At 40.7% G+C, this 24,383-nt stretch overlaps 1 protein-coding gene across 1 annotated transcript in view; it reads left to right on the plus strand.

Annotated features, from left to right (window-relative positions):
- Positions 1-24,383, plus strand: part of FARS2 (phenylalanyl-tRNA synthetase 2, mitochondrial) — a 512,610-nt gene that overhangs the window by 171,575 nt on the left and 316,652 nt on the right. Inside the window, exon 4 of the mRNA XM_030817258.1 lies at positions 11,227-11,358. Coding sequence (XP_030673118.1) covers positions 11,227-11,358 — 132 coding nt within the window. The remainder of the gene's footprint in view (positions 1-11,226; positions 11,359-24,383) is intronic.

The raw sequence follows: 24,383 nt of genomic DNA on the forward strand, positions 1-24,383 counted from the left end.
CATGCTGCATTTGGGTGACAGTATTTGACTTCCTTCTGGCACCGTCATGGAGCTTATCCCATCCCAGCCTCTGACTTGAAGCTTTTTGCTTCCCTCCTGCCCCAAGCCCACAGTGTGCCATCCTGCAGGAGGCAGGCTCCTGGTTCTTCTTGGTTGTGGACCCCAAGCTCAGCAGGCTCACTTTATCCTCTCTTCCTGTTTTGCTTCTGGCCTGTGGAGGTTTACATTTTGTATTAGTCTGTTTTCACACTGCTGATAAAGACATACTGAGACTGGAAAGAAAAACAGGTTTAACGGAGTTACAGTTCCACCTGGCTGGGGAGGCCTTACAATCATGGCAGAAGGTGAAAGACACGTCTCACATGGCAGCAGACAAGAAAAGAGAGCTTGTGCAGGGAAACTCCCATTTTTAAAACCATCAAATCTCGTGAGACTTATTCACTGCAACAAGAACAGCATGGGAAAGACCCACCCCCATGATTCAATTACCTCCCACTGTGCCCCTCCCACAACACATGGGAATTCAAGATGAGATTTGGGTGGGGACACAGCCAAACTGTATCATTCCATCCCTGGCCCCTCCCAAATCTCATATCCTCACATTTCAAAACCAATCATGCCTTCTCAACAGTCCCCCAAAGTCTTAACTCACTTCAACATTGACTCAAAAGTTCACAGCCTCAAATCTCATCTGAGACAAGGCAAGTCATTTTTGTCTATGACCCTGTAAAATCCAAAGCAAGTTAGTTACTTCCTAGATACAATGGGGGTACTGGCATTGGGTAAATACAGCCTTTCCAAATGGGAGAAATTGGCCAAAACAAAGGGGCTACCAGGCCCCATGCAAGTGTGAAATCCAGTGGGGCAGTAAAATCTTAAAGCTCCAGAATGATCTTCTTCGACTCCATGTCTCATATGCAGGTAATGCTGATGCAAGAGGTGTGTTCCCATGGTTTTGGGCAGCTCTGCCCCTGTGGCTTTGCAGGGTACAGCCTCCTTCCCAGCTGCTTCCACAGGCTGGCGTTGAGTGTCTGTGGCTTTTCTAGGTGCCTGGTGCAAGCTGTTGGTGGATCTACCATTCTGGGGTCTGGAGGACGGTGTCCCTCTTCTCACAGCTCCACTAAGTGGTGCCCCAGTAGGGATTCTGTGTGGGGGCTGCTACCCAACATTTCCCTTCTGCACTGCCCTAGCAGAGGTTCTCCATGAGAACCCCACCCCTACAGCAAACTTCTGCCTGGGCATCCAGGCGTTTCCATGCATCTTGTGAAATCTAGGTGGAGGTTCCCAAACCTCAATTCTTGACTTCTGTGTACTTGCAGGCTCCACACCACATGGAAGCTGCTAAGGTTTGAGGCCTGCACCCTCTGAAGCCATGGCCCAAGCTCTACGTTGACCCCTTTCAGTCACATAACAAATGGGACACAGGGCACCAAGTCCCTAGGCTGCACACAGCATGGGGACCCTGAGCCTGGCCCATGAAACCACTTTTTCCTCCTAGGCCTCCAGGCCTGTGATGAGAAGGGCAGCCACAAAGACCTCTGACATGTCCCAGAGACATTTTCCCCATTGTCTTGGGGATTAACATTCACCTTCTTGTTACTTATGCCAATTTCTTCAGCCAGTTTGAATTTCTCCTCAGAAAATGGGATTTTCTTTTCTATCGCATTGTCAGGCTGCAGATTTTCCAAACTTTTATGCTCTGCTTTCCTTATAAAGCCAAATGCCTTTAACGGCACCCAAGTCACCTCTTGGATGCTTTGCTGCTTAGATATTTCTTCTGCCAGATACCCTAAATCATGTCTCTCAAGTTCAAAGTTCAACAAATCTCTAGAACAGGGGCAAAATGCCACCAGTCCCTTTGCTAAAACATAACAAGAGTTACCTTTGCTCCAGTTTCCAACAAGTTCCTCATCTCCATCTGAGACCACCTCAGCCTGGACTTCATTTTCCATATCACCATTAGCTTTTGGTCAAAGCCATTCAACAAGTCTCTAGGGAATTTCAAACTTTCCCACATTTTTCTGTTTTCTTCTGAGCCCTCCAAACTATTCCAACCTCTTCCTGTTACCCAGTTTCAAAGTCACTTCCACATTTTTGGATGTCTTTTCAGCAGTGCCCCACTCTGCTGCCACCAACTTACTGTATTAGTTTGTTTTCACACTGCTGATAAAAACATACCTGAGACTGGGAAGAAAAATAGGCTTAATGGACTCACGGTTTCACATGGCTGGGGAGGCCTGACAATCATGGCAGAAGGTGAAAGGCACGTCTCACATGGTGGCAGACAAGAGAAGAGAGCTTGTGCAGGGAAACTTCTGTTTTTAAACCCATCAGATCTCATGAGACTTATTCACTATCACGAGAACAGCACGGGAAAACCTGCCCCCATGATTCAGTTACCTCCCACTGGGCCCCTCCCACAACGCGTGGGAATTCAAGATGAGATTTGGGTGGGGACACAGCCAAACCATATCACGTTTTAGCTTTCAACTTAGACTATGCCTGTTTGGTTCTCTCTCTCTCTCTTTCTTTTTTTTAAATCATAAATGTCACCGTTGTGTGTTAGGGGAACAAGGACACAGACCGACCATGCCTTCTTGGCCTCATGAGTGTGCTTTGTGTTGGAAGCTGAGTTAATGTGTTGTTGCACTGTCTGCTCCAGTGGAGGGCAGCATGGGGCTGTGCTGTCCCACACACCTGGTTCTGATCCTGGCATTTACTCTCTACTGTAAACCGAGATTAGATACGTAAGCTGTTGCAGTCACATTTCCCTCATCTGCAAAGTGGGAATGAGAGTAATGATTGTTCAGTGTATATGCCAGCCTCACATCAGCGTAAGCATGAAGTGAGAGGAGGCATGGGAAGTGTTTAGCACAGTGCCCAGCACAGAGTAAATGAACAGTAAATGTCAGTTACCCAGGAACACAATTTAGACATGTTTATTTTTTCATATTTTATTAAAAAGTGAGATGTTTCAGATTATGAGCTGAATTTCATGACATTCAATGAAAAAAAAAAATACCCACTGAGTGTTTATGAGCTGCTAGGTACTGTGTTAGGTTTTTTACACACTTTTCCATGCTGAATTGTCACAGAAACTCTGTGAGATATTCTTATTTTTGGCAAAATTGAAGCAGTGCAAGGTTAAGTAACTGGCCTGAGGTCACTCAGCTGCAAGTGATAAAGCTGGGATTTGCTTCTAGATCTGTGCTGACTCTTAGATCCAGGCTGTCCCCCACCCGACCAGCTTTGTGGAGGCTGGTGTGTGAGCCTTCTGTCTACAGTGCCTCTCTGTGTAGTCTGCAGGGATCTGAAGACAGTTTCCTTCGAGAACAGGTTGACGAGGAGGATCGAGGACCAAAGGGCTGTGCTGTGGCTCTCCCTGAGGCCGGGATGCTATTGGATTGTCCCCTCTGCTGCTTGATAGAGAGCACACGAGTGATCACTTACCCTAGTGCCTCTGAACCCATACCCAGATTTCAGAATGAGGGGCCCATTAAATTGTGCCATACTCCATTTCTCATTTCATTGTGAGGTAGAGAAACAATCATATCATCTTGTGATCCAAGCCCTAGTCAAAAGGATCCCCGTGTAGAGGAGTCCCAGGGAAACAGTGTGAAACTGCACTTTCACACACTGGTCTTTCTGCCAAGCAGAAGAATAATAGCTGTGGGACCAGTTACACCATTGCCAATGGTGGAGGAAATCGCCTGCCTTTTATTTTTCCCCTATTGCTTTGTGTACGTCTTAGCAGGAGTCATTGTGGCTGAAACAGTGTTAATATCTTCTGTTGTGTGCTTGGAAGGTCCCGCGCTGGAGGATTTTATTACCCTCTGTGAGAGGGAAGAGGTGGTATTTACCATTAACTTTGTAGTAGGAATGCTTTTATTCCACTTGGCACTCTGCAGCGCTGGACTCCAGGGTACATGGTTGTGTGGACACATAGGATATATATGGCGCTTTTAAGGAGTCACAGTGGTGGCATTGCCAGGTTTGTAAGGCCCTAGGTAGGGATGAAGTATAAGTCACGACTGACTTCATGCTGCGTGTGAGGTGGGCTTTGGAAACAGAATCAGTGTTTGTATTCCCACATGGATGCTTCAGGCCTTAAAAGTGCCTCCTCTTCCCTATGACTGCCAGCCACATTTCCTGAGTCCAGAAGACACTCTTTTCTTCTCTTAGGGGAGAGATGAGATGCAAACAGCAAGGGCGAGGAAGGCAGCCCTGGGAATTTGCCTGTGGGTACTCAACTGTTGCTTTATCTAAGTGGGAGCTGTGTAAGAGGGTTGAGCTGGTATTCTTTTATCAGCAAAGCCCTGGATCTTTGTCAGGGACCTACACTCTCGTTGTATTCTTCCACCAGTTAGTTCTATGGCCTTGGCCCCTGTGAAAGCTAATATTAGTGCAAAATATTATACAACACCTATCGAGGGCGTTTGGGCAACATTTATTAAAATCATAAAAGCATTTCCTCTTCAACTCGACAGGGTATTTAGTCACAGCATTGCTTTCAGTAGCAAAATACTGAATATACTCCAAGTGTGTATCAGTAAGACTTCTTATATGAACGTGGGCCACATGCAGGAATCTTTGGCAGGAGTAAGAAAAGGACTAAGGGTGTGCTCTATGCATTCATGTGGAGAGGCCTCCAGACATATCATTCAGTGAAAAAAGCGTGGTGCCGAATCAAGTACACACTATGCTGCTTGTTATATAAGAAAGGAGGGAAAACAGAAACAGATATTTGTATTGGCTTAACATCTGGCAGTAAAAAGGAAACCCTTTTTTTTACTGAGAGTTTACTGTAAGGGTCCAGGAGATTGGGGTAAGATGGGAAAGGGAGGTAAGTGAGACTTCTTTGTCATGCCCTATTACATAATGAGATGGATCCTGTTATAGTATTTTGATTTTAAACCTTGTGAACATATTTCCTATTCAAAACAAAACAATATATAAAAGAATGCTGTTAGAGCACTATTGAAACATCATGAAAAAATGGGCTCTATCAAAAGGTTATGGGTCTTCAACAGAAGCAGAAGAGATGGAATCATCAGGTGTCTTTGACAGTGGCAGCCGGACGATTTCCCGTGGTTAGATTGTGGTTATTGAGGATGATCCCAGGTTTTTAAGAATTTATTTCCAGCCAGAGAGTCCCCTCCTTCCTTTTTCTTTCCACGTTTGTTTCCTTCCTTGGATACACACTGCATAGCTGTTCAGAAAGTGTGAGTGGCAACCCTGATATTAGACCACTATATTGTACTCTTTTTCTGGTGTCAACTGAGGGAAAATCTATTTTGAAAATAGTGCCAAGCACCAGTGATTAATGGCATATTTGTTTAGTTAATTTTAAAAAACTATTCATGGAGGGTACCCCTGGTATGGTGTAGAAAATCACTGGTATATGCTCTAGTTTGGGCCACTGATCTTTCAAAATTTAGATTCTACCACCTGTGGAAGGCAGTTCTGATAGCAAAGTCCCATCTTTAAATACAAACGGTATGGGAAGCAACAGAGGAATCTCTTTAATGAGTCAATAAATCAGGGAAATGGAAAGTGATGTTTATTCAGAATGAGATCCATAACGAAGGTGGGATGGGATGGAATGACGTCTACTTAAATGTTTATAGTATGTCAGACAGAATGCTCAGGCCCTTCAGGGATTGGTGGGAAGAGACCAAACACACACACACACACACACACCTGCCCTGCACGTGTCCCTGGTTGGTCTTGCCAAAGGTGCAGAAGTCGGGAGGCTGGTACACAGAGCAGGCGAGGTACAGTGCTGCCGTCCCCCTCCCTGTGGCAGGTGATGTCCTGCTGCGGTTGAGAAAGGCTTAGAATTCTTGCTGTACCTCTTCCATTTGGGCTCCTGTCACTGTCCTGGAGGAATTTCTACTTATTTCTCAAGTCCCACTTGAGGGATTGCTTCTGGACTTTGGGCTGTCCTCATTCTTGAACAAACTCAACATCCTTATTCAGAGGAGAAATTCGAGTCAGTGTCCAGATCTCCAAAGACGATCGATCGCTGCCCCTTGAGAAAACCTGGGCTCCCACAGCGTCTTTTCTTGAAACCACTGGGTGAGAGCAATCATCATCCACGGTGTAGAGAAGAGGCAGGCGGGGCTCAAAGAAGGTAAGTAAGCTTCCCACGGTTTCACAGGAAAAAAGGTAGAAGGCTGAGGCTTGAACCCAGGTGTGGTTTTTTTTTTTCTAAAGTATACTTTCTTTTATGTGGCTCTAGGCTGAAAATTGAGGTGTATAATTTTTGACAGTTGCTGTAATCTCAGAGTTCTGAAGCCGTTAAAAAAGCTCTGAGCTTCATCTGTGTGGTTTAGGAAATTATTAAGTTCCCCTCCCCCCTCATAAAAAGAAAGAAGGAAATAGAAAAAAAAACAAAACCTTGGCATTATTTTCCACTAGATATATAGTTCATATATGCACTTAATTTTCCTCTATAGCCCCAATAAGAAGTTAGTCTTATGCATAATGAATCCATATGATTTGGATATGCTTACTGAAAATTCTCCTCTATTAATATATAACACGAAATACGTAATTTTTAGTAAATATTCTGACTTCTAATACTTGACATGTGAAATAAGTCACACTCAACATAGTTTTGAGCTAGTTATTTGGCATTGTATCTTTTAATACAAGAAGCTTGTCAAGATGCTTTTTCAACTAGATATAATAATACTTACAGTAATTTTGAGATCATAGCTTGAAAAACAAGAAGAAAGTGTATTTTGGGGGTAATATCAAAGTATTCAAGAAATAATTTCACTACCAATGATTTTTTAAAAAAATCTCTGTTAATGTGTCAATGTAACAAATAGTTTATTTATTTGAGACTGAACCTTACTCTGTCACCCAGGCTGGAGTGCAGTGGCGCAATCTTGGCTTACCACAACCTCCACCTCCCAGGTTCAAGCAATTTTCGTGCCTCAGCCTCCCGACTAGCTGGTACTACAGGCATGTGCCACCACACCCGACTAATTTTTGTATTTTTAGTAGAGATGGGGTTTCACCATGTTGGCAAGGCTGGTCTCGAACTCCTGATCTTAAGTAATCTGTCTGCCTCAGCCTCCTACGGGATTACAGGCATGAGCCACTGTGTCTAGCCCTCAACTTAACAAATTTAAATTGTTAAAATGTGTAAGAAAATATGGTATAGTGGGAAAAAGTTCACATTAATGTAATTTACTTTCAAATAATTACTATTTATGTTTGAAGTAGAGACACAGTGTACTCAAAAATAGTGCTTTGCAAATTTTGGCCTTTTTTATTTTTATTTGACACATAATTGTACATATTTATGGGGTACAGAATGACATTTTAGTGCATGTATACAATGTGTGATGATCAAATCAGGGAAATTAGCATATCCATCATGATATTCTCTTCAATAAATGATTCTGAGCAAGTCCTGTCTTTCTCACCGTATACAAACCCAACTCAAAATGGTTTAAAGACTTAAATGTAAGACCTGAAACCATAAAACTACTAGAAGAAAATATAGATGAATTGCTTCAGGACATTGGTCTAGGCAAAGGTTTTATGGATAAGACTTCAAAAGCGCAGATTTTGACTTTTGTCTATTTATGTGAAAGAGGCAAATCTTAAAAACTGAGGAAGTCCTTAAAGTAGCAGAACAAAGCAAATGAATGGTGTATAGATTTGGCATTCTTTGTGGGGTCGTATAGATTTTAAAAGGAAACTGAGCAGAGGATCTGAGGGGGTAAAAAGGATTAAAAACTTCCTGATCTCATTAGACACAACTTTTACCAGTCTGTGTTTTCTGTTTTAGTTTCTATGGTATTATCAACAGATTCTGCTCCATTAAATCGTTAGTGTTTATCATCTTGGTGGATTCTGAAAAACATGGGCTAACTTCCCTGCTTTTCTTGCTTGGCTATCTGTAGTTTTCACTGTGGAGCAGTTACTCACGTTGTTACCAAAAAAAGACACCTGCAGGATGACTGAGGAAGAAGAAACTGAGGGCTGTGGTGGCTGAGATCTTAAACCAAAAAAAGAGCAAGGGTTGATAAAACATATTTTATCTTAAGAATTTGTTCAACATTACAGAAATTTTCAATCCAAAGCTATACTTGTTTTTTCTCATTATAGAAGTGGTAAAGCAAAAGCCCTTCAGTGAAGGAATGTTCCTGGAGAAGGGAAGAGCCATCACATCACTTTCAGTTCTGTCCTTGTGTTGTGCTGACGCCATCAGCACCAGCAGCTCTAGTGGGTGTGTGTAAACAGGAACCTGTCTTCCTATGAGACCATATGCAGTAGACATTTAGTTAGGGTTTAATAAACATTGATTATGGAATGACTTTAATCAACACTTGTAATTGTTTTGAATGCTTATTAATGTCTTGAAATGCCTTCCTCTTGGACTAGGGGGAACCTAAGATATTACAGTTGTGAGAGATGGAGTTGTATAACTGAACTCTTCCATATTTAGTTAACCTATCCAAAATGATTTTTTTTTAACAGAACCTAAGAGCATACTGTGAAAGTAAACTTGTGTAGAACTTACTTTACCGCTGTGTTCCAAGCATTTAGGTAACGTTTAATTACATAAAATTAATTATATTTAATTATATGAAATCGTGTTGTTAACCCTGAGTCCTGTTCCTGCTTTTGGTAAAATTCAGGCCAAATGTCAAAAGCCATGTACACAAAATATATTGTTCCAAACTGTCTCATAAAATGTTTTCCGCTTACCTGCCAAGAGTTATAAAAAAAGAAAGATAAAAATTGTTTTGTCTGTCAGTCCTTCTGCACTCACTTGCATGTCCCAAGGCGTCACACATTTCTGTTTGTTAGCAGGATTGTCTCTGGTGCTTTTTACAAAAATATTGATAGGGACTTGTTGGTCCCAAAGATGGGCAAGGATACAGGTGTATAAATCCCTTCTTCTCAGAAGACAGTCCCAAATAAGCAGTGGCTCTGCATGTCTGAGCTTCCACACAGAAAAGTTGACTACTCAGGGGACCTGGGGACATTTCTCCAATGGCCTGCAACAAGGCCAGCTTTTTTTTCCCAGTTAGAAAAAGTGTTGATGCGACCTCAGCAATAAAAAGGAATGAACTGTTGATAGGTGCAACAACACAGGTGAATCTTAAAATAACCACGGTGAAAGAAGCAAGAACAAAAGGAGTACATTCTATATGATTTCATTTTTATAAAATTCTAGGAAATGCAAACTCATCTATAGTGACAGAAGAAATCAGTGGTTACCTGCAGATGTGGGGGGTCAGGAGAAGAGTGGGGCAGTGGGCAGGTGGGTAGGATTACAAAGGGGCATGAGAAAACTGGGAGGTGATAGTTATGTTCATTGTCTTGATTGTGGTGACAGTATCATGGGTGCATACCTATGTCAACATTTGGCACATTATACACTTTATATCTGTGCACTTTAATGTTTGTCTATTATACCATAGAGAAAATAAGAGGGGGAAATACTGTATTACTGTTGTAAACAGAAATCAGTTGACCCTTGTCATAGACAGCAGGTAAGAAGGAAAATAAATACAATGAAAACAAATCAATTAAAGAAAAATCTGCCTTCTCCTGTGGAATCTGGGGCATAGGAAAGCCCCCCTGTGTTTGATAATTACACTCTTATCTTGTTTGACTCTCAAAATATCTTTTTTGATGGGCAGGCAATTATGTTTTAACTGTCAAGAGCTGGGTTTTAGGGCTGAGTGCTGTGGCTTCTGCCTATAATCCCAGCACTTTGGGAGTTGGAGTCAGGAGGATTGCTTGAGGCCAGAAGTTCAAGACCAGCCTGGTCAACACAGTGAGACCTCATCTCTAAAGTAAAAAAAGTAGAGAAATTAGCCAGGCATGATGATGCGTGCTTGTAGTCTCAGCTACTCAGAGGCTGAGCCGAGAGGATTGCTTGAGCCCAGGAGTTTGCAGTTACAATGAACTAGGATTGTGGAGCCACTGCACTCCAGCCTGGGTGACAGTGTGAGATCCTATCAAACAACACAAAACAAAAAAACAACAAGAGCAAGAGCAGGGGTTTTGGAGTTGGGCAGACCTGGGTTTGGCACAGTGGCCCACTCATCTGCTAGCTGTGGGACTTTGGGCAAGACAATTGCCTTTTTTTTTTTTTTTCCCGAATCTATGAAATGGGTTGGTAGAAGCATAGGAAGTCCTCAATAGATGGAAGCCATTTTTGTCATTATTTTTATTTGCTTCACATTTTGATTCCCACAAGATTTAACATGCAGGTAGTTTGGGGTGAGAACATAGAGTAGTTTAAATTCACAGGAGGGCACGTTCATATTACCATGGAGAGTCGAGTCCTTTAGCAAAGTGTTGCCTAAAAAAAGAAGAGGTCAGCACAGGAAGGGAAAGGAACACAGGGACAGGAACACAGGATTTGTCCAAATGCCCACTTTTTTCTGTGTTCTTCTCAGTGGGTGTCGAGCTCCTAGGTGACCCTCTGATATGGTTTCTCTGCTTTTAGTGACCTCTGCTCTTTGCAGGCTTTAATTGTTTTGAATTCATTAGTCTTTTCCCTTGTTAAATAATAAGGCCATTGCTTAAATTAAGCACTTTTTCTCAAAAGTGCTGTATTTATGTTTGCTCATTTAGAAATTCATTCTGGCATTTAGCATGTACTTTTTAATCATTCATCTGTAGGAAAAATGTTGGACTTTTAAAACATTTTACTTAAAATTGACTGATAGATTTGGTTTAATCTGACTTTTTATTAGCTTTACAAACTTAAAAATAATATATATATCTATATATACTTATGGAAGTAAAAGTTGATCAGTTTATCTTAAATTGGTCATATTATTGATATGTAAGTTTGGAGGAAAATATAGTAAAAATATACTTTCTTTAACTCTGAAATAATGTCATTTTCATGTGTAGAAACTAACAGAATTACTTGCTTTCCCATGATCTTGGCCTAGTTTTTTCTTCTGCCAGCTGCTGGCAGGGATTTGACAAGTGATTGATTTGGTTTCAGAGGGTCCTGGAATTTCACAAAGTGTTTTTTATATTGGAGAAGGCATGCCCAGTTTTTCACAAGTTTTAAGATTTATTGCCTCACTCTAACATGTTGCAAATTAGTTTGTTTGCTATTTATTTTACTCAGAATGTAGTAATTGGTGTCATTAGTGGAAGGGAAAATTTGATCACAAGAAAGGGCAGACAGCTATTTAACATTACTTATTTGTTTCTTTGGCAACTTTGCAGAGCTGGAGATAAGATGGGTGGACTGCTACTTTCCTTTTACGCATCCTTCCTTTGAGATGGAGATCAACTTTCATGGAGAATGGCTGGAAGTTCTTGGCTGCGGGGTGATGGAACAACAACTGGTCAATTCAGGTAAAAAAGAATCCCACATTTTATTTACATGTGCTCTAAAGGAACCTTCCCTTCTCAGGCAGCCCTGTTGCACACTTGCAGGTATTATGTACTTCTGTAGGGGCAGCAGCATCATTGGTCTCTCTTCAGATTCCCCTCTAGATTTGTCTTTGATACTAAGCCCTGGAAAAACTTATTTCTCACATCTCTATTTGCAAAGGCTCTTTGTCTTTGGAGATCCTCCTTGTCAGCACTTGGCTGCTGGATTTCTACTTCGTGATTTTGTATTTGTTGATATGTTGCTTTGTAATTGCCCCAAAGGCATTTGCTGCATGTCACAGGAGTGCAGTTTGTCTTTCAGACTATTTAAGAACAAAGACAATGCATAATCCATTTTTGTTCTTACTGCACTTAGTATAGTGTCCCAAATTCAGCAGGTATTTTATAAATACACTAAAACACAATGTAAAAACACTTAGGCCCATAATGCTTAATCCATCACCTCCCTCTGCATAGGCGGCGCCACCTGACTGAGAGAAAATGGAAACACGAGGTTGCTGATTGAATTCTACGCATATCTATAGGCATTTCAGAAAGATCTGTCTGGCTCTTTTCTGTAAGACCATTGCTTAATAAAAATGATGGCTTCTAAATGTAATTTCAGAGCTGTAAGGTTTTTTTTTAAGTCACTATCTGAATTGAGTATTTTTTAAGTCACTATCTGAATCGAGTATTTTTTAAGTCACTATCTGAATTTAGTATTTTTTTAAGTCACTATCTGAATTTGATTTTTAAAGTCACTGTCTGAATGTAGTACTTTTTTGAAGTCACTATCTGAGTTTAATTAAAAAATTTAATATAATTTAATTTAATTTAATTAAAAAATATTACAGGCTCGTGCACTTTAGGAGGCCGTCCCAGCACTTTGGGAGGCTGAGGTGAGTGGATCACCTGGGGTCAGAAGTTTGAGACCAGCCTGGCCAACATGGTGAAACCCTGTCTCTACTAAAAATACAAAAATTAGCTGGGTGTGGTGGTGTGCCTGTAATTCCAGCTACTTGGAAGGCTGAAGCATGAGAATCACTTGAACCCAGGAGGCAGAGGTTGCAGTGAGCCGATACCGCTATACTGCAGCCAGCCTGGGTGAAAGAGCAACACTCAGTCTTAAAAATATATATGTGTGTGTGTGTGTGTGTGTGTGTGTGTGTGTGTGTGTGTGTGTATATATGTATGTATATATATATATATATATATTTTTTTTTTTTCAGAGTATAAGTCCTCCAAAAAAAAAAAAAAAAGGGAAAGTGGCTTGGATTGGGTATTTGAGCTCACTGCATAAGCAGTGAGCACCAAATTGGATAGGAACTGATGTGGATTGTTCAGGAAACCTTTCCGGCTCTGCTCCCTTAGGAGGAGGACATTTGCTGCTTGGCCTTGGAGGGCAGCTCTGACTCAGGGTTCACCGCCCAGCCTCCTGTAGCAGAATGAAGAGAAGTCCTTCTTGGTAACTAAGAAATGTGAATAGACCATGGGTAAGGACATGATATCTGGTCATGGGCTTGGAAAATGAGGATGAGCAGAGAGTGACGAGACAGGGTGCATGAAGTGCGGGAGCTTGTGTTACCTCGGCTGGGAGACTGGAGGCCTGGCCTTCCCTTCTTACTCTCAGGTACTCTCCATCTGCAGAGGCCTGGACTGCACAAGCTCCCAGATTCCTCTTCATCCTGCTGAGGAAGCCTCAGGGGAAAGCCCAGCACAGGGCTGGAAGCTTCATGGGCAGTTTTAAAATAGGTGAAGAGCTGTCCTAGAGGAGAGGGAGCACAGGGGTTGACATCAGGACCTGGGAGGAGAAGTTGTGAGGCCTGGGCTTGGGTGTCTGGAAACCCAGGGTTTCTGTTAATTAACAGCTGTGTCTCTAGGTGGGTTCATCACCCCACGAGCCTTGGCTTTCTCATGCTTAAGATGGGTGCAGGGATACACCCTCAGAGTTCCATTATGGGGATAGATTGAGGGGATTCCTCTCAAGTGCTTAGCAAAGGGTCTGGCACACAGCAAACATTCAGTAAAAATTAACTGCTGATGTTGTACTTAAAATTTTTCTAATGGCTAGAGCCATTTATCAACAGAGGGTCCCCTTAGTAGGAAATATTTAAACAGAAGTTGTTCCTGCCTGTGATAGAAACAATTTCTAACCAAGTGTAATTTGTTGCCTCTTTGACCTGTAGTCATGTCTGTGTCTGTGATTTTATACTGAGTGAGTGATTTTACAGGGAAAAAGAAAAGTAAGAGTAATAAACAGGAAGAAAAGGAAAATAAGCCTAATAGATGTATGTGCATCTCAACAGAAAACATAAAATACTGGGCATGAATATGAAAGATTTAATCTCTCCTTGAGTAGGAGCTGACTTCAAATACCTCTGTGATGTTTCGAGAGTTTTGTTTTTTAGAAAAAGACTTGAATGACTACTAGGCTTCCTCCCAGGAGTGCCTGGTGTCAGGGGGCTGGAGCTCAGAAAGAAAGCAAATCAGGGATGATCAGCTTACACATCAGTTGTCGCTTGGAATTGCACTTCCTTGCACGGTTTCCAATATCCTTGATGGGTTTTTATGAGGTTTATTCACACAGTAATTGGCTGAATATTGTTATCTGAAACAGGTTTCCAAGTCATTATTGCACGTTAATGAGGCTGCTGTTCTGCAATTAGATCAGCCATGTTAGATATTCTTGAATGGAATGGCAAAGTGAAAAAGACAGCTAAGTTGTAAATATGTTTCAGAGATTCACAGTGATGGTAGGAAGTGCTTTGAGTTTTGGGGAAACTGTACACATAAAAATTAATTAATTAATTAATTAATTTTTGAGATAGAGTCTTGCTCTGTTGCCCAGGCTGGAGTGAAGTGGCATGATCTCAGCCCACTGCAACCTCTGCCCACGCTGGGTTCAAGCGATTCTTGTGCCTCAGCCTCCTGAGTAGCTGGGATTACAGGCGCCCTCCACCACACCTGGCTAATTTTTGTATTTTTAGTAGAGACGGGGTTTCACCGTGGTCTCGATCTCCTGACCTCGTGATCCGCCTGCCTCGGCCTCCCAAAGTGCTGGGATTACAAGCGTGAGCCACCGCGCCCGGCCAGAACACAGCTCTTTTAAATGGCTTATAGCATTTTGCTTTATTTCTTCTTCCTTAAGTCATAGTGTCTTCACCGTTGCTTTCGGGATCCTTAGACTGAGTGATTGTGATGTGAATGGTGACTGTTTTCAGGCTGACTTGGTTGTTTTTTCCTTAGGGAGGTATTCTGAGGACAGTACTGAGTCACGTCCCCAAATACTACACACTTGCCTCCCACTGGGTTGACTCAGGCTGCTGTGTCTTTTCACATAGTAAATGGAGCACGGTGTCCAAAACCATCACTGGGACAACTATGAGCCGTGATCATGCCAGGAAGGAATTTACCATTCCTTGCCCCTGTGAAGTTTAGAAGATTTTACGTGGGCCAAGAGGGAGCAGAAGCTTGATAGTCAAAAGTATCTTTTTAAAAATGAAATTACCTTCCTTACCTTTTTGTCAAAATTTAAAAATTGGCTCTTTTGGAAAAACCTTATAAATAGGTACATGAACAGCTTCCGGTTTTGAAGGATCATTATTGGCTTGCTTATCAAATATTTCTTGCAAGTCCTTCCAAGGCTATAGCGAAGTGAATTAGCATTGCTCCTGCTTTTGAAAATATCACAGCACACACAGACATATAAACAAATGGTTACAGTACCATGTGGTAAGTATTCATAACAGGGGTACCGTGGGCAGAATGTGTGGGGAAGAGAAGGATTAGAGAAGGTGGTGCCAGGCCTTTCCCTGGTTACATTCAGGATGGAACATTGATGCGATAGATATGTGAAATGTGCATCCCAGAGTTAGTTAGGTTCTTGTTTGCAAGGAGGGATATACTTTCTCTTTGCTTTTCCTATATTAGCATGAATCTATTTCCAGTCTGTCCCTCTCTCTGGTAGTTGATCTGTATAGCCTCTACACATACTTAACATGGTTCATTGTTGTTGATCTAAGTTGGTGAATCTGTAATAGCATGGACCAAGGCTGTACTAGTAATAAACATGCCCTTTATATAATTAGTGTCTTTTGTATGCAAGGCACTGTGCTGGACAGAGGAAATTAGGAAAATGGATGAAACACACCTTCTCCCTGTGAAAACTTGTAGTTCTGTGTAGTAGGGCAGATAAGATTATATCGTTAGAACATAGTCATGCATATAAATGCATTTTGTGAGAACGAGCTTTGTGAGATGAGAAAAGTGAACTATGTCTATCAGTTGGATCAGTAGAGACTTCATAAAGGAGATGGTCTTTGAATTGGGCCTTAAATGGTCATTCTCAGATGTGTGACTAGTAATTACTTGGAGAGGTTATTTAAAATGTCTGTTCATAGAGCATCAGAGTCTGGAGGTCTGGGACGGAGATCAAGATATGCCTATTAAACAAATACCCTAGATAATTCTTAGGAATGACCCACATTCAGACCGTACTTTGAAAACCCTATCTGTAGCATAGGTTGAATATTTTTCCCAATTTTTTGGGGATATAATTGAAGTGTAATGAACTGCACATATTTAAAGTGTACAATTTGATCAGTTATTGACATATGTATACACCAGTGACACCATCACCACAATCAAGATGATAAATGTTTTCATTCCTAACTGTTTCTCATGCCCTTTTTGTAATGTGTTCCTCCACCCATCCCTGTCTTCAGGCAACCACTGATCTACCTGCTGTCATTATAGATTAGTTTGGATTTTCTACTATTTTGTATAAATGGAATTGTACAGTGTGTATTCATTATACCTGGCTTCTTTCACTCAACATATAATGATTTTGAGATTTATCCATGTTGTGTGTACTGTGTATCAATTTATTCCTTTTTATTTGGAGTAGTGTTTCATTGTAAAATTCTTTGTGTGGACATATATTTTCATTCTCTAGAAGCAAAAAGCCTATGAGTAGAGTGTTCTATAAATGTCAGTTACATCAAGGTAATTGAATAGTGTTTAGCTCTTCTTTCTATGTTTACTGATTTTTTGGTCTTAGTACTCTATCAGTTGCTCAGAAAAGAGTAAGATTTTCTACTATGATTATGGACTTGTCTATTTTACCCTTTTATCTGTCAATTTTTCTTTATTTTTTTGAAGCCATATTATTAGGTGCATATATTTTCATAGTAGTTATGTTTTCATGAGGAATTTTTCCTTTTATCATTGAGAAATGTCTTTCTTTGTCTCTGGTAATTTTCCTTGGACTCTGTTTCACTTATATTACAATATCCATTCCTGTCTTGTCTTCCTTCCTCCCCAGTTACCTTTATATCGTTATAGTTACATATATTACATCTACATACATTGAGAACCTCGTGATTCAATGTTACACTTTTTTCTTTAAAGAGTCATATGCATTTTTTAAAAAATTAAGAGGAAAGTAGTTTTCTTTTATATTTACTTAGCTGTTTCCCATTTCTCTTGCTGTTCCTTTATTCCTGAAAATACGTTTCCTTCTGGTTATCCTTCTTTCCTTCAATAAGAAAAACTTTCCTTAGCATTTTTTATAGAGCACGTCAAGAGGTGATAATTTCTTAGTGTTATTTTATGTGAGAATGTTTTTATTTCCCCTTTATTTTGAAGGATGTTTTTATTGAATATAGAATTCTGGATTGATGGATTTTAATTTTTTTTCTCAGCAACTTAAAGATGTTGATCCATTGTCTTCTGCATCTATAGTTCTAAAGAGAGATCCAAAATCTTTTCAGTCATTCTTCACTTGTAAATACTGTTATCTTTCCTTTTTTTAAAAAAAATTATTAACTATAATTTTTTACTGTGCTGTCTTTATTTACTTTCAAGGCTTCTACCCACCCCCTGCAATCTTTGTTTTTCAGCCGTGTGATTTTGATATGTCTAGGTATGGTTTTCTTTTAAGTTTAGCTCACACTTATGGTAGAGCTTTTGATTTTGTCCCAGGAGACCCTGAGACTCTGCTTACTTTTTTTTTTTAAATCTTTGTCATTCTGTTTTTCAGATTGGATAATTTCCACAGATCCATCTTCATGTTCATTGACTCTGTTCTCTGTCCTCTCCATTCTGCTGCCTTGATCACCAAATATATTTTTATTTGAGTGCTTTTTTTTTGTTTTAAAATTTGCATTTGGTTTTGTTTCATAGTTCCTATTTTTCATCTGAGAATTCCTGTATTTTCATTTCTATCAAGTTTGTTTTTCTTTACCTCATAGAGCAAAGTGACAGTGGTTGCTTTAAGTACACGTGGAATATCCATTATCCAAAATGCTTGGAACGAGCAGTGTTTCAGATTTTTGGATTTTGGAATATTTGCATTATACTTACTGTTTCAGCATCCCTAACTCAAAAATCCCAAATTCAAAATGCTCCAATGTGCATCTCTTAATGGCCATCACGTCCATGCTCAAAAAGTTTCATATTTTGGAGCATTTTGGATTTTGGATTTTTGGATTAGGGATACTGAACCTTTATCTTTTTGATAGTTCCAATGTCTGGATCGTCTTGTGATTGACTTCTGTTAAGAATTGGTGACATTTTCGTGGTTGTTTGTAAACAAATTTTGGATTGCATGTTGCACTTTCTGAATGGCATCCTGTCATCTGTGGTGACTGTTGATGTTTTAGTTGGGTGATCAACCTGGTGAGCTCTAGGCTTTGAGTGGGACCTGCTTCCTAGGGGCAGTGATTCAGTTCTCATTGTAAGTCATTGCTGTGCTTATTTTTGTCCATCTTGTACTTAAGGGGTTAGTCTGCAACTTGTGTGAGTGGTTCAGATCTCAGTTCAGTTTTCTCAGCTTTTTCTGTGCTGGTTGGAATCTGTGCTGTGCACGTGTCACTCCAGTGTCAGGCCGATATCTGTGCAGGTTTCCACATAGAATTCGGGCATCCTTTCCTGGGCTTTCCCTACCCCAGGATCATACCCTCAGACTCCTCAACTCACAGAATCCCTTTATCTGTGGACAGACAGACAGGTTTCTCTTTGAGTTTAGTTGCCTGTGTTGTTGTGCAGCTGTGCAACTGGGGCTCATCTTTGGGGAAACATCATGTGAGAAGAAAACAAAGCAGGAACTTCACCCTGTGTGGGTTGCCTTTCCAAGTGTCGACTCTTCTGTTTAATTTTTCTGTTTGTTTACTTTTCAGAGTCCTCTGTTAGTTGTTTAGAGATTTTGGTTGTAATCAGAGAGAGGGATAGTCTGGTGGGCTCATGCCCCCATAGTGGACCTGAACTGTAGTTTGGGTTGTGAATGCACTCCAGGTGAAAGGATAATTGCGTGACACACATATGTGGTACTGGAAACGTGGAGGTATTGGCTCCACTTGTCTATTTACTCTATCAACTTTATTAATCAGAATTAAGCCTGGTACATTTTTGAGGCCAATTAGTTAAGACTGTCTAAGATCTATGAAACTCTGGCTCGTTTCCTTCCTCCCGCCCTCCCTTCCTTCTCCGTTCCTTTCTTTCACCTTCCTAACTTTCCTCTCTTCCTTTAAGTCAGTCTTGCCCCTCTTAGTGCCCATTCAGAAAAGCAAACAAATACACGTCAGCCCTGTGTGTAGGTTTTGCCTCGAGTTCCTCCTAGTGACATATTTTCAAGCTGCCAGAATAGAGATGTCTGTTCAAATATTTACTTAGCCTTTTTCCCTTTTCAAAACAGCTAAGATGGTGAGACTTTTTTTTGATATAAAAGCAACCTGTAATCACTGAAAAATTAAGAAAATAAAATATAAAAATGAAAATGAAAGTAATTCCATGATCCTACATAAAATAGATTCTTTATAAAATTTAATTCCTATATAAAACTTTAAATCTTTCTGCATATTTATAATTGTCAGCTATACCTACCTGTAGAAGTTATATATATATTTTTTAAAAAGTAGAATCATACTTTGAATATTTTTTGTATTAATTTTTTCCACAAGAAATGTGACACAAGTGTCCTTTGATGTTACCACATATTTATCTACATCATCATTGTCAGTGGCTGCATAGCCACTGTGGATGGATCTTTCTGGCCACTCCCATGTTGATGGGTTGTTGACAATAAAATTTTTATCCATGTGTCCTGTGCACTTCTCTTAATATTTTCCTGGGATAAGTTTATAAAAGTGGAATTACTGGTTTTTTCCTCCCTAGGTTTATGATGCATATTCATAGGCACACTGGAAAAAAAGTACCTGCAGTATTTGAAAGAGTTGATTTTTCCACACCCTTACCAGTATTGAACATTATCAATCTCTTTACTCTTTACATTTAACAGGAAAAAAATGTATACTAGTGTTTTGTTGTTATTGTTTTTCAGAAGTGGGGGGGTCTCACTGTGTTGCCCAGGCTGGATTGGAGCTCCTGGCCTCAAGTGATCCTCCCACCTCAACCTCCCAAGTAGCTGGGAGTACAGGCATGTGCCACAGTATCCGGTTTATACTGGTGGTGGTTTAATTCTCTTTCTTTTTTTCTGGTCACCAGTGTCACTGAACATGTTCCCAGAAGCTATTGGCTCAGTCCATTTTCTTTCTTTTTTTTTTTCTTTTTTTAGACAGAGTCTCTCTCTGTTGCCCAGGCTGGAGTGCAGTGGCACAATCTTGGCTCCTGGCAACCTCCATCTCCCAGGTTCGAGTGATTCTCCTGCCTCAGCCTTCTGAGTAGCTGGGACTACAGGTGTGCGCCACCACAACTGGCTAATTTTTGTATTTTTAGTAGAGACCGAGTTTCACCATTTTGGCCAGGCTGGTCTCGAACTCCTGACCTCAAGTGATCTGCCTGCCTTGGCCTCCCAAAGTGCTGGGATTACAGGCATGAGCCACTGCGCCCAGCCACTCAGTCCATTTTCTAATGAGACTAGAAAGGATGCCAGAATATATTCTGCAAGTTTTTCTTTTTATTCTTTCACTCCAAATGATAACCTTATTCTCATCTTTGTTGAAGTCCTCTGTGTATCCCTCCCTGTCAGTGTCTTCACTCCTTCCCTCTCTCCCTCCCTTCTATGAGCAGTCACATTCTGAATTTTGTGTTATTACCTTGATTTTCATTAGAGTTTTACTATTTATATTGTAGAACAAGTGAACTTTCATGTGCTTTTATGTTTTAACGAATGAAATCACAGTATAGCTCCTTTCATGACTTTAGGTTTTCATGCATTAGTGTGAAGTTCATCTGTGTTGTCATAGGTAGAGTTTTAGTTCTTTTGTTTTTTGCAGCTTATATTCTCCTGGATGAATGTTTCATAGTTCATTCATCCATTCTTTAATGAATATTTGCTTGGTTACAATTTTCTTTTTGCTATTACAAATGCTACCGCTGAACATTCTTGTACCTCTGAATGTATAGGTGTAAGAGTTTCACTGAGCTATGTTTTACCTAGCAGTAGAATTGCCAAAAGTCAGCACTTACGAGCATCTTTGGGTATCATCAAATTGTTTCCCAAAGTGGTTGGCCCAATTTATATTGTCTTGAGCCTTTCTAAAGTTCCCCGGTGTTTTACATCCTCTTTAACACTCGACCTCGTTCAACTTATTTTGGCAGTCTGATATGTTTAAAATAGTATCTCTAGCTGAGCTTGGTGGTGTGCCTGTAGCCCTAGCCTAGAGGCTGAAGTGGGAGGATCGCTTGAGCCCAGGAGATCAGGGTGCACTGAACCATGAGGCCGCCACTGCACTCCAGCCTGGGTGGCAGAGTGAGACCCTCTCTCAAAAATTAAATAAATAAATAATAAATGAAATCAGATGGAATATTGTGGTTTGTATTTGCATTTACCTGCTTACAGTTAAGTTTGAACACATTTTTATATATTTATTTGACATTTATAGTTTTTCTTTTGTTCATTTTTGGGTGAGGCTCATTTCTGTCTTCTAAAACTGATTGGCAGGGATTCTACATTTATATCGGTTGCTAATCATTTGTCATTTCTATGTGTTGCAATTATATTCTTCAGGTTTGTGGCTTTTCTTTTTCTGTTCTTTTTTTAAGTTGCTCTTTCATAAATGGAATGAATGTGTATATATATATACACACACGCACATTTCTTTTTTTTTGAGTAGCTTTAGGTTTCTTTATATAACATCATTCTCCAAAAAAGTCACTTCACCAGGGATTGTGCGTGGGTGTAAGTTGGCAAGTTTCATGAAGATAACCCTTTTGCTTGTCATGCTTGATTCTGTAGTTTAAGTCTCTCATGTTATTGCCTTATCATTCATATTTTCAGCATTGGGATTCTAAATATTTAATGATTTTCAAGCGTTTACCCTCTCTTTCCTAGTGTTCTGTCAGATTTAGTCCCACCCTCGGTGACAGTTTCCCTTGGCTGGGAAGTCGTACTCTAGGATGTGCTTCTTTGACTAGGAAATGTAGCTCAGAGCTTGCCTGGGAGCCCAGTGATGCCCATTTCACTGAATTGGATTTATTTCCTCCTATGTGTTTTAGTTTTCCCTAATCCTGCTTCTCATCCACACCATGCCTCCAGTATTTCCATTACTGTAATAAAAATAAAGGCTTTGGCAACTTGTCTCAAGCTGTGGTATCTGTCTACATTTCTGATGTTTTTGCAACTGTTGTGTTACGTGTTGTGTACTGTCTGTGGCATGATTTCTAGATATAAGGAACATCCGGAAAGCCGAGATTCTGTCCTGTATGTTCATTTCAATGTCTAAGGTCTTGTATGCTTGCCAGATATATAAAGCAATTTCCATTTAACTTTCCAGTTTCCCCCCATCAATGAGGACTTAATTTTCCATTTTAAACTGTTATCCTTTTTCCTGTTGTCTTCTCCCATTCCTGAAACAGTAACACCAATAACAGTCTAACCATTAGCTTTTTACATGGAGAAGCTGTTGGGACAGTTTGTGAGTGAGCAAATAAAAGGTGTGGATTGAAAAGAAATGGAATTTGGCAAAGTTGGTATTGATGCAAGTGGTTCCTTCTTTTATCAGACTGTAGTATTGTTCCAAGTTCTTCACCCCTCCCTGTATCTGTGCACTTGGTCCCCTGACTTTGAAGCTCTGTCTGCTATGGGAAGAATATACTTCTCTGCCCTGTTGATTTGGAACTTGCCCCTGTAACTGCTTTGGCTAAAGGGAAATTAGCAGATGTGACAGGAAAAGAGGCTTGAAATGTACTTGGGAGTTGTTTTTTTGCCCTTTTAAGCTTCTGCCATTATGAGGTGAACATGCCCTATGTAGCTTGCTGGTTCCAGAACAGTAAGAAGCATGTGGAGTGGACCCGAACCAACCTCAGGGCCTGAAGCCCAGCCAGTCTGGACCAGCTGAGCCCCAGCCCCGCAGACGGGTGGTTGTTGTTGCATGCCACTGAGATTTTGTAGTGGTTTGTTGATCAGCTGTAGCTGGCTGATAAAACATACATTGTAGTTGTCATATTCTTTTTCAGCTTACCAAGGGCTCATAGAATGCTGAAGATTCTCTCTTCCAAAATCATTTCACAGAAAATTCAGCTCATTTATTTCTCTCAAGTATTTCCTCTTCACCTCCCTTTCTAACTTAGCAGGAAGGATATTTGGAAAGAACTTGACTTTTTTACTTCCCTCCCTCTGCAGAGAAGCCACTGAAATAGTTTCTCAGTATTTTAGTGGGTTGTGGTGGTGGTTCTGAAAACCAGACAGGGATTGGGAGTGGGAATGTCCTCTACAGGGGAGGACATTTATCTGGAATGTCCTCTACATGGGAGGTTTTTGAAAAGCTACTGATATATGGAAGATCCTCGTGTGTGTGTGTGTGTGTGTGTGTGTGTGTGTGTGTGTGTGCATGCACACACGTGCATGTGTTCGCAATATAATCTTTTTAAAATTTCAGCGCAGGCTGGGTGCAGTGGCTCAAGCCTGTAATCCCAGCACTTTGGGAGGCCAAGGTGGGCGGATCACGAGATCAGGAGTTCGCGACCAGCCTGACCAACATGGTGAAGCCCCGTCTCTACTAAAAATACAAAAATTAGCTGGGCATGGTGGCAGATGCCTGTAATCCCAGCTACTTGGGAGGCTGAGGCAGGAGAATCGCTTGAACCCAGGAGGCAGAGGTTGCAGTGAGCCGAGATTGCGCCATTGCAGTCCAGCCTGGGTGACAAGGCGTGACTCTGTCTCAAAAAAAAAAAAAAGAGAGAAAAAAAAATCTTAGTGCCAGGTGTCTGAATTTAGTTAGTCTCAGGTTGAAGACTCTGGAATCAGTGGAATGTAAGCTTAATAAGGGCAGGGAATGTTTTTGGTTTTGATCACTACGGTATTCCCAGTTCCTAGAACAATGCCTAGCGCATAGAAGACACTCAATATCCATGTATAAATTAGATGGATGGCTGTGTGGGTGTGTGGACCCCCCACTCCTCATCCCAATGCTCGTTATTCTTTCTTCAGGCTCATGGAAACAGTAAAATGTAGGGGGGAAACTGACCTCATTTTTGAAGTTTGCTCATGGCTCCTTCTGCCCTCAGCTGCTCAGTACAATTCCCAGTTTCCAAGGATGGTGCAGTGGGAAACACATGGGCCTCAGAGTGAAGACCTGGCTCCAGTCAGGCCTGGCCACCAGCTGGGCTGGAGATCTTGGGCAAGTCCTGTGGGTCTCAGTTTCTTCATCTGTAGGATGAGGGGCCTAAATTATATAATTTTCAGATTTCGTTTTAGCTCTCAAATCTTCAACAGCCTAGAGATTCTTAATGTTAATAAAACTCCTAGAGGATTGTGTTTTGTTGTATAGCACCACATGGAAAATTGCGTAGCAGCAGGACTTGGGTATATATGGTTGGTTAATCAGGGTTTTTCTTCCTCTTAAAGAAATTCTTAGAGACCTTTAAAAAAAAAGAGAGAGAGAAAAAGAGGATGCTCATATAATTGGATTTTATTTAAACTATTTATGAAACTCTTGCTTCATGGGATCACTGCAGCTTTGCAGGCAGGTAGTGATGTGCTCTCAATGGCTCAATTTTATTTTCTCCCTTGCAAAAATGCAATTTAGAAGTTTAGGAATTATTTATGG

The sequence above is a fragment of the Nomascus leucogenys genome, chromosome 8 (genome assembly GCF_006542625.1).
Source record: "Nomascus leucogenys isolate Asia chromosome 8, Asia_NLE_v1, whole genome shotgun sequence".
Taxonomy (NCBI): domain Eukaryota; kingdom Metazoa; phylum Chordata; class Mammalia; order Primates; family Hylobatidae; genus Nomascus; species Nomascus leucogenys.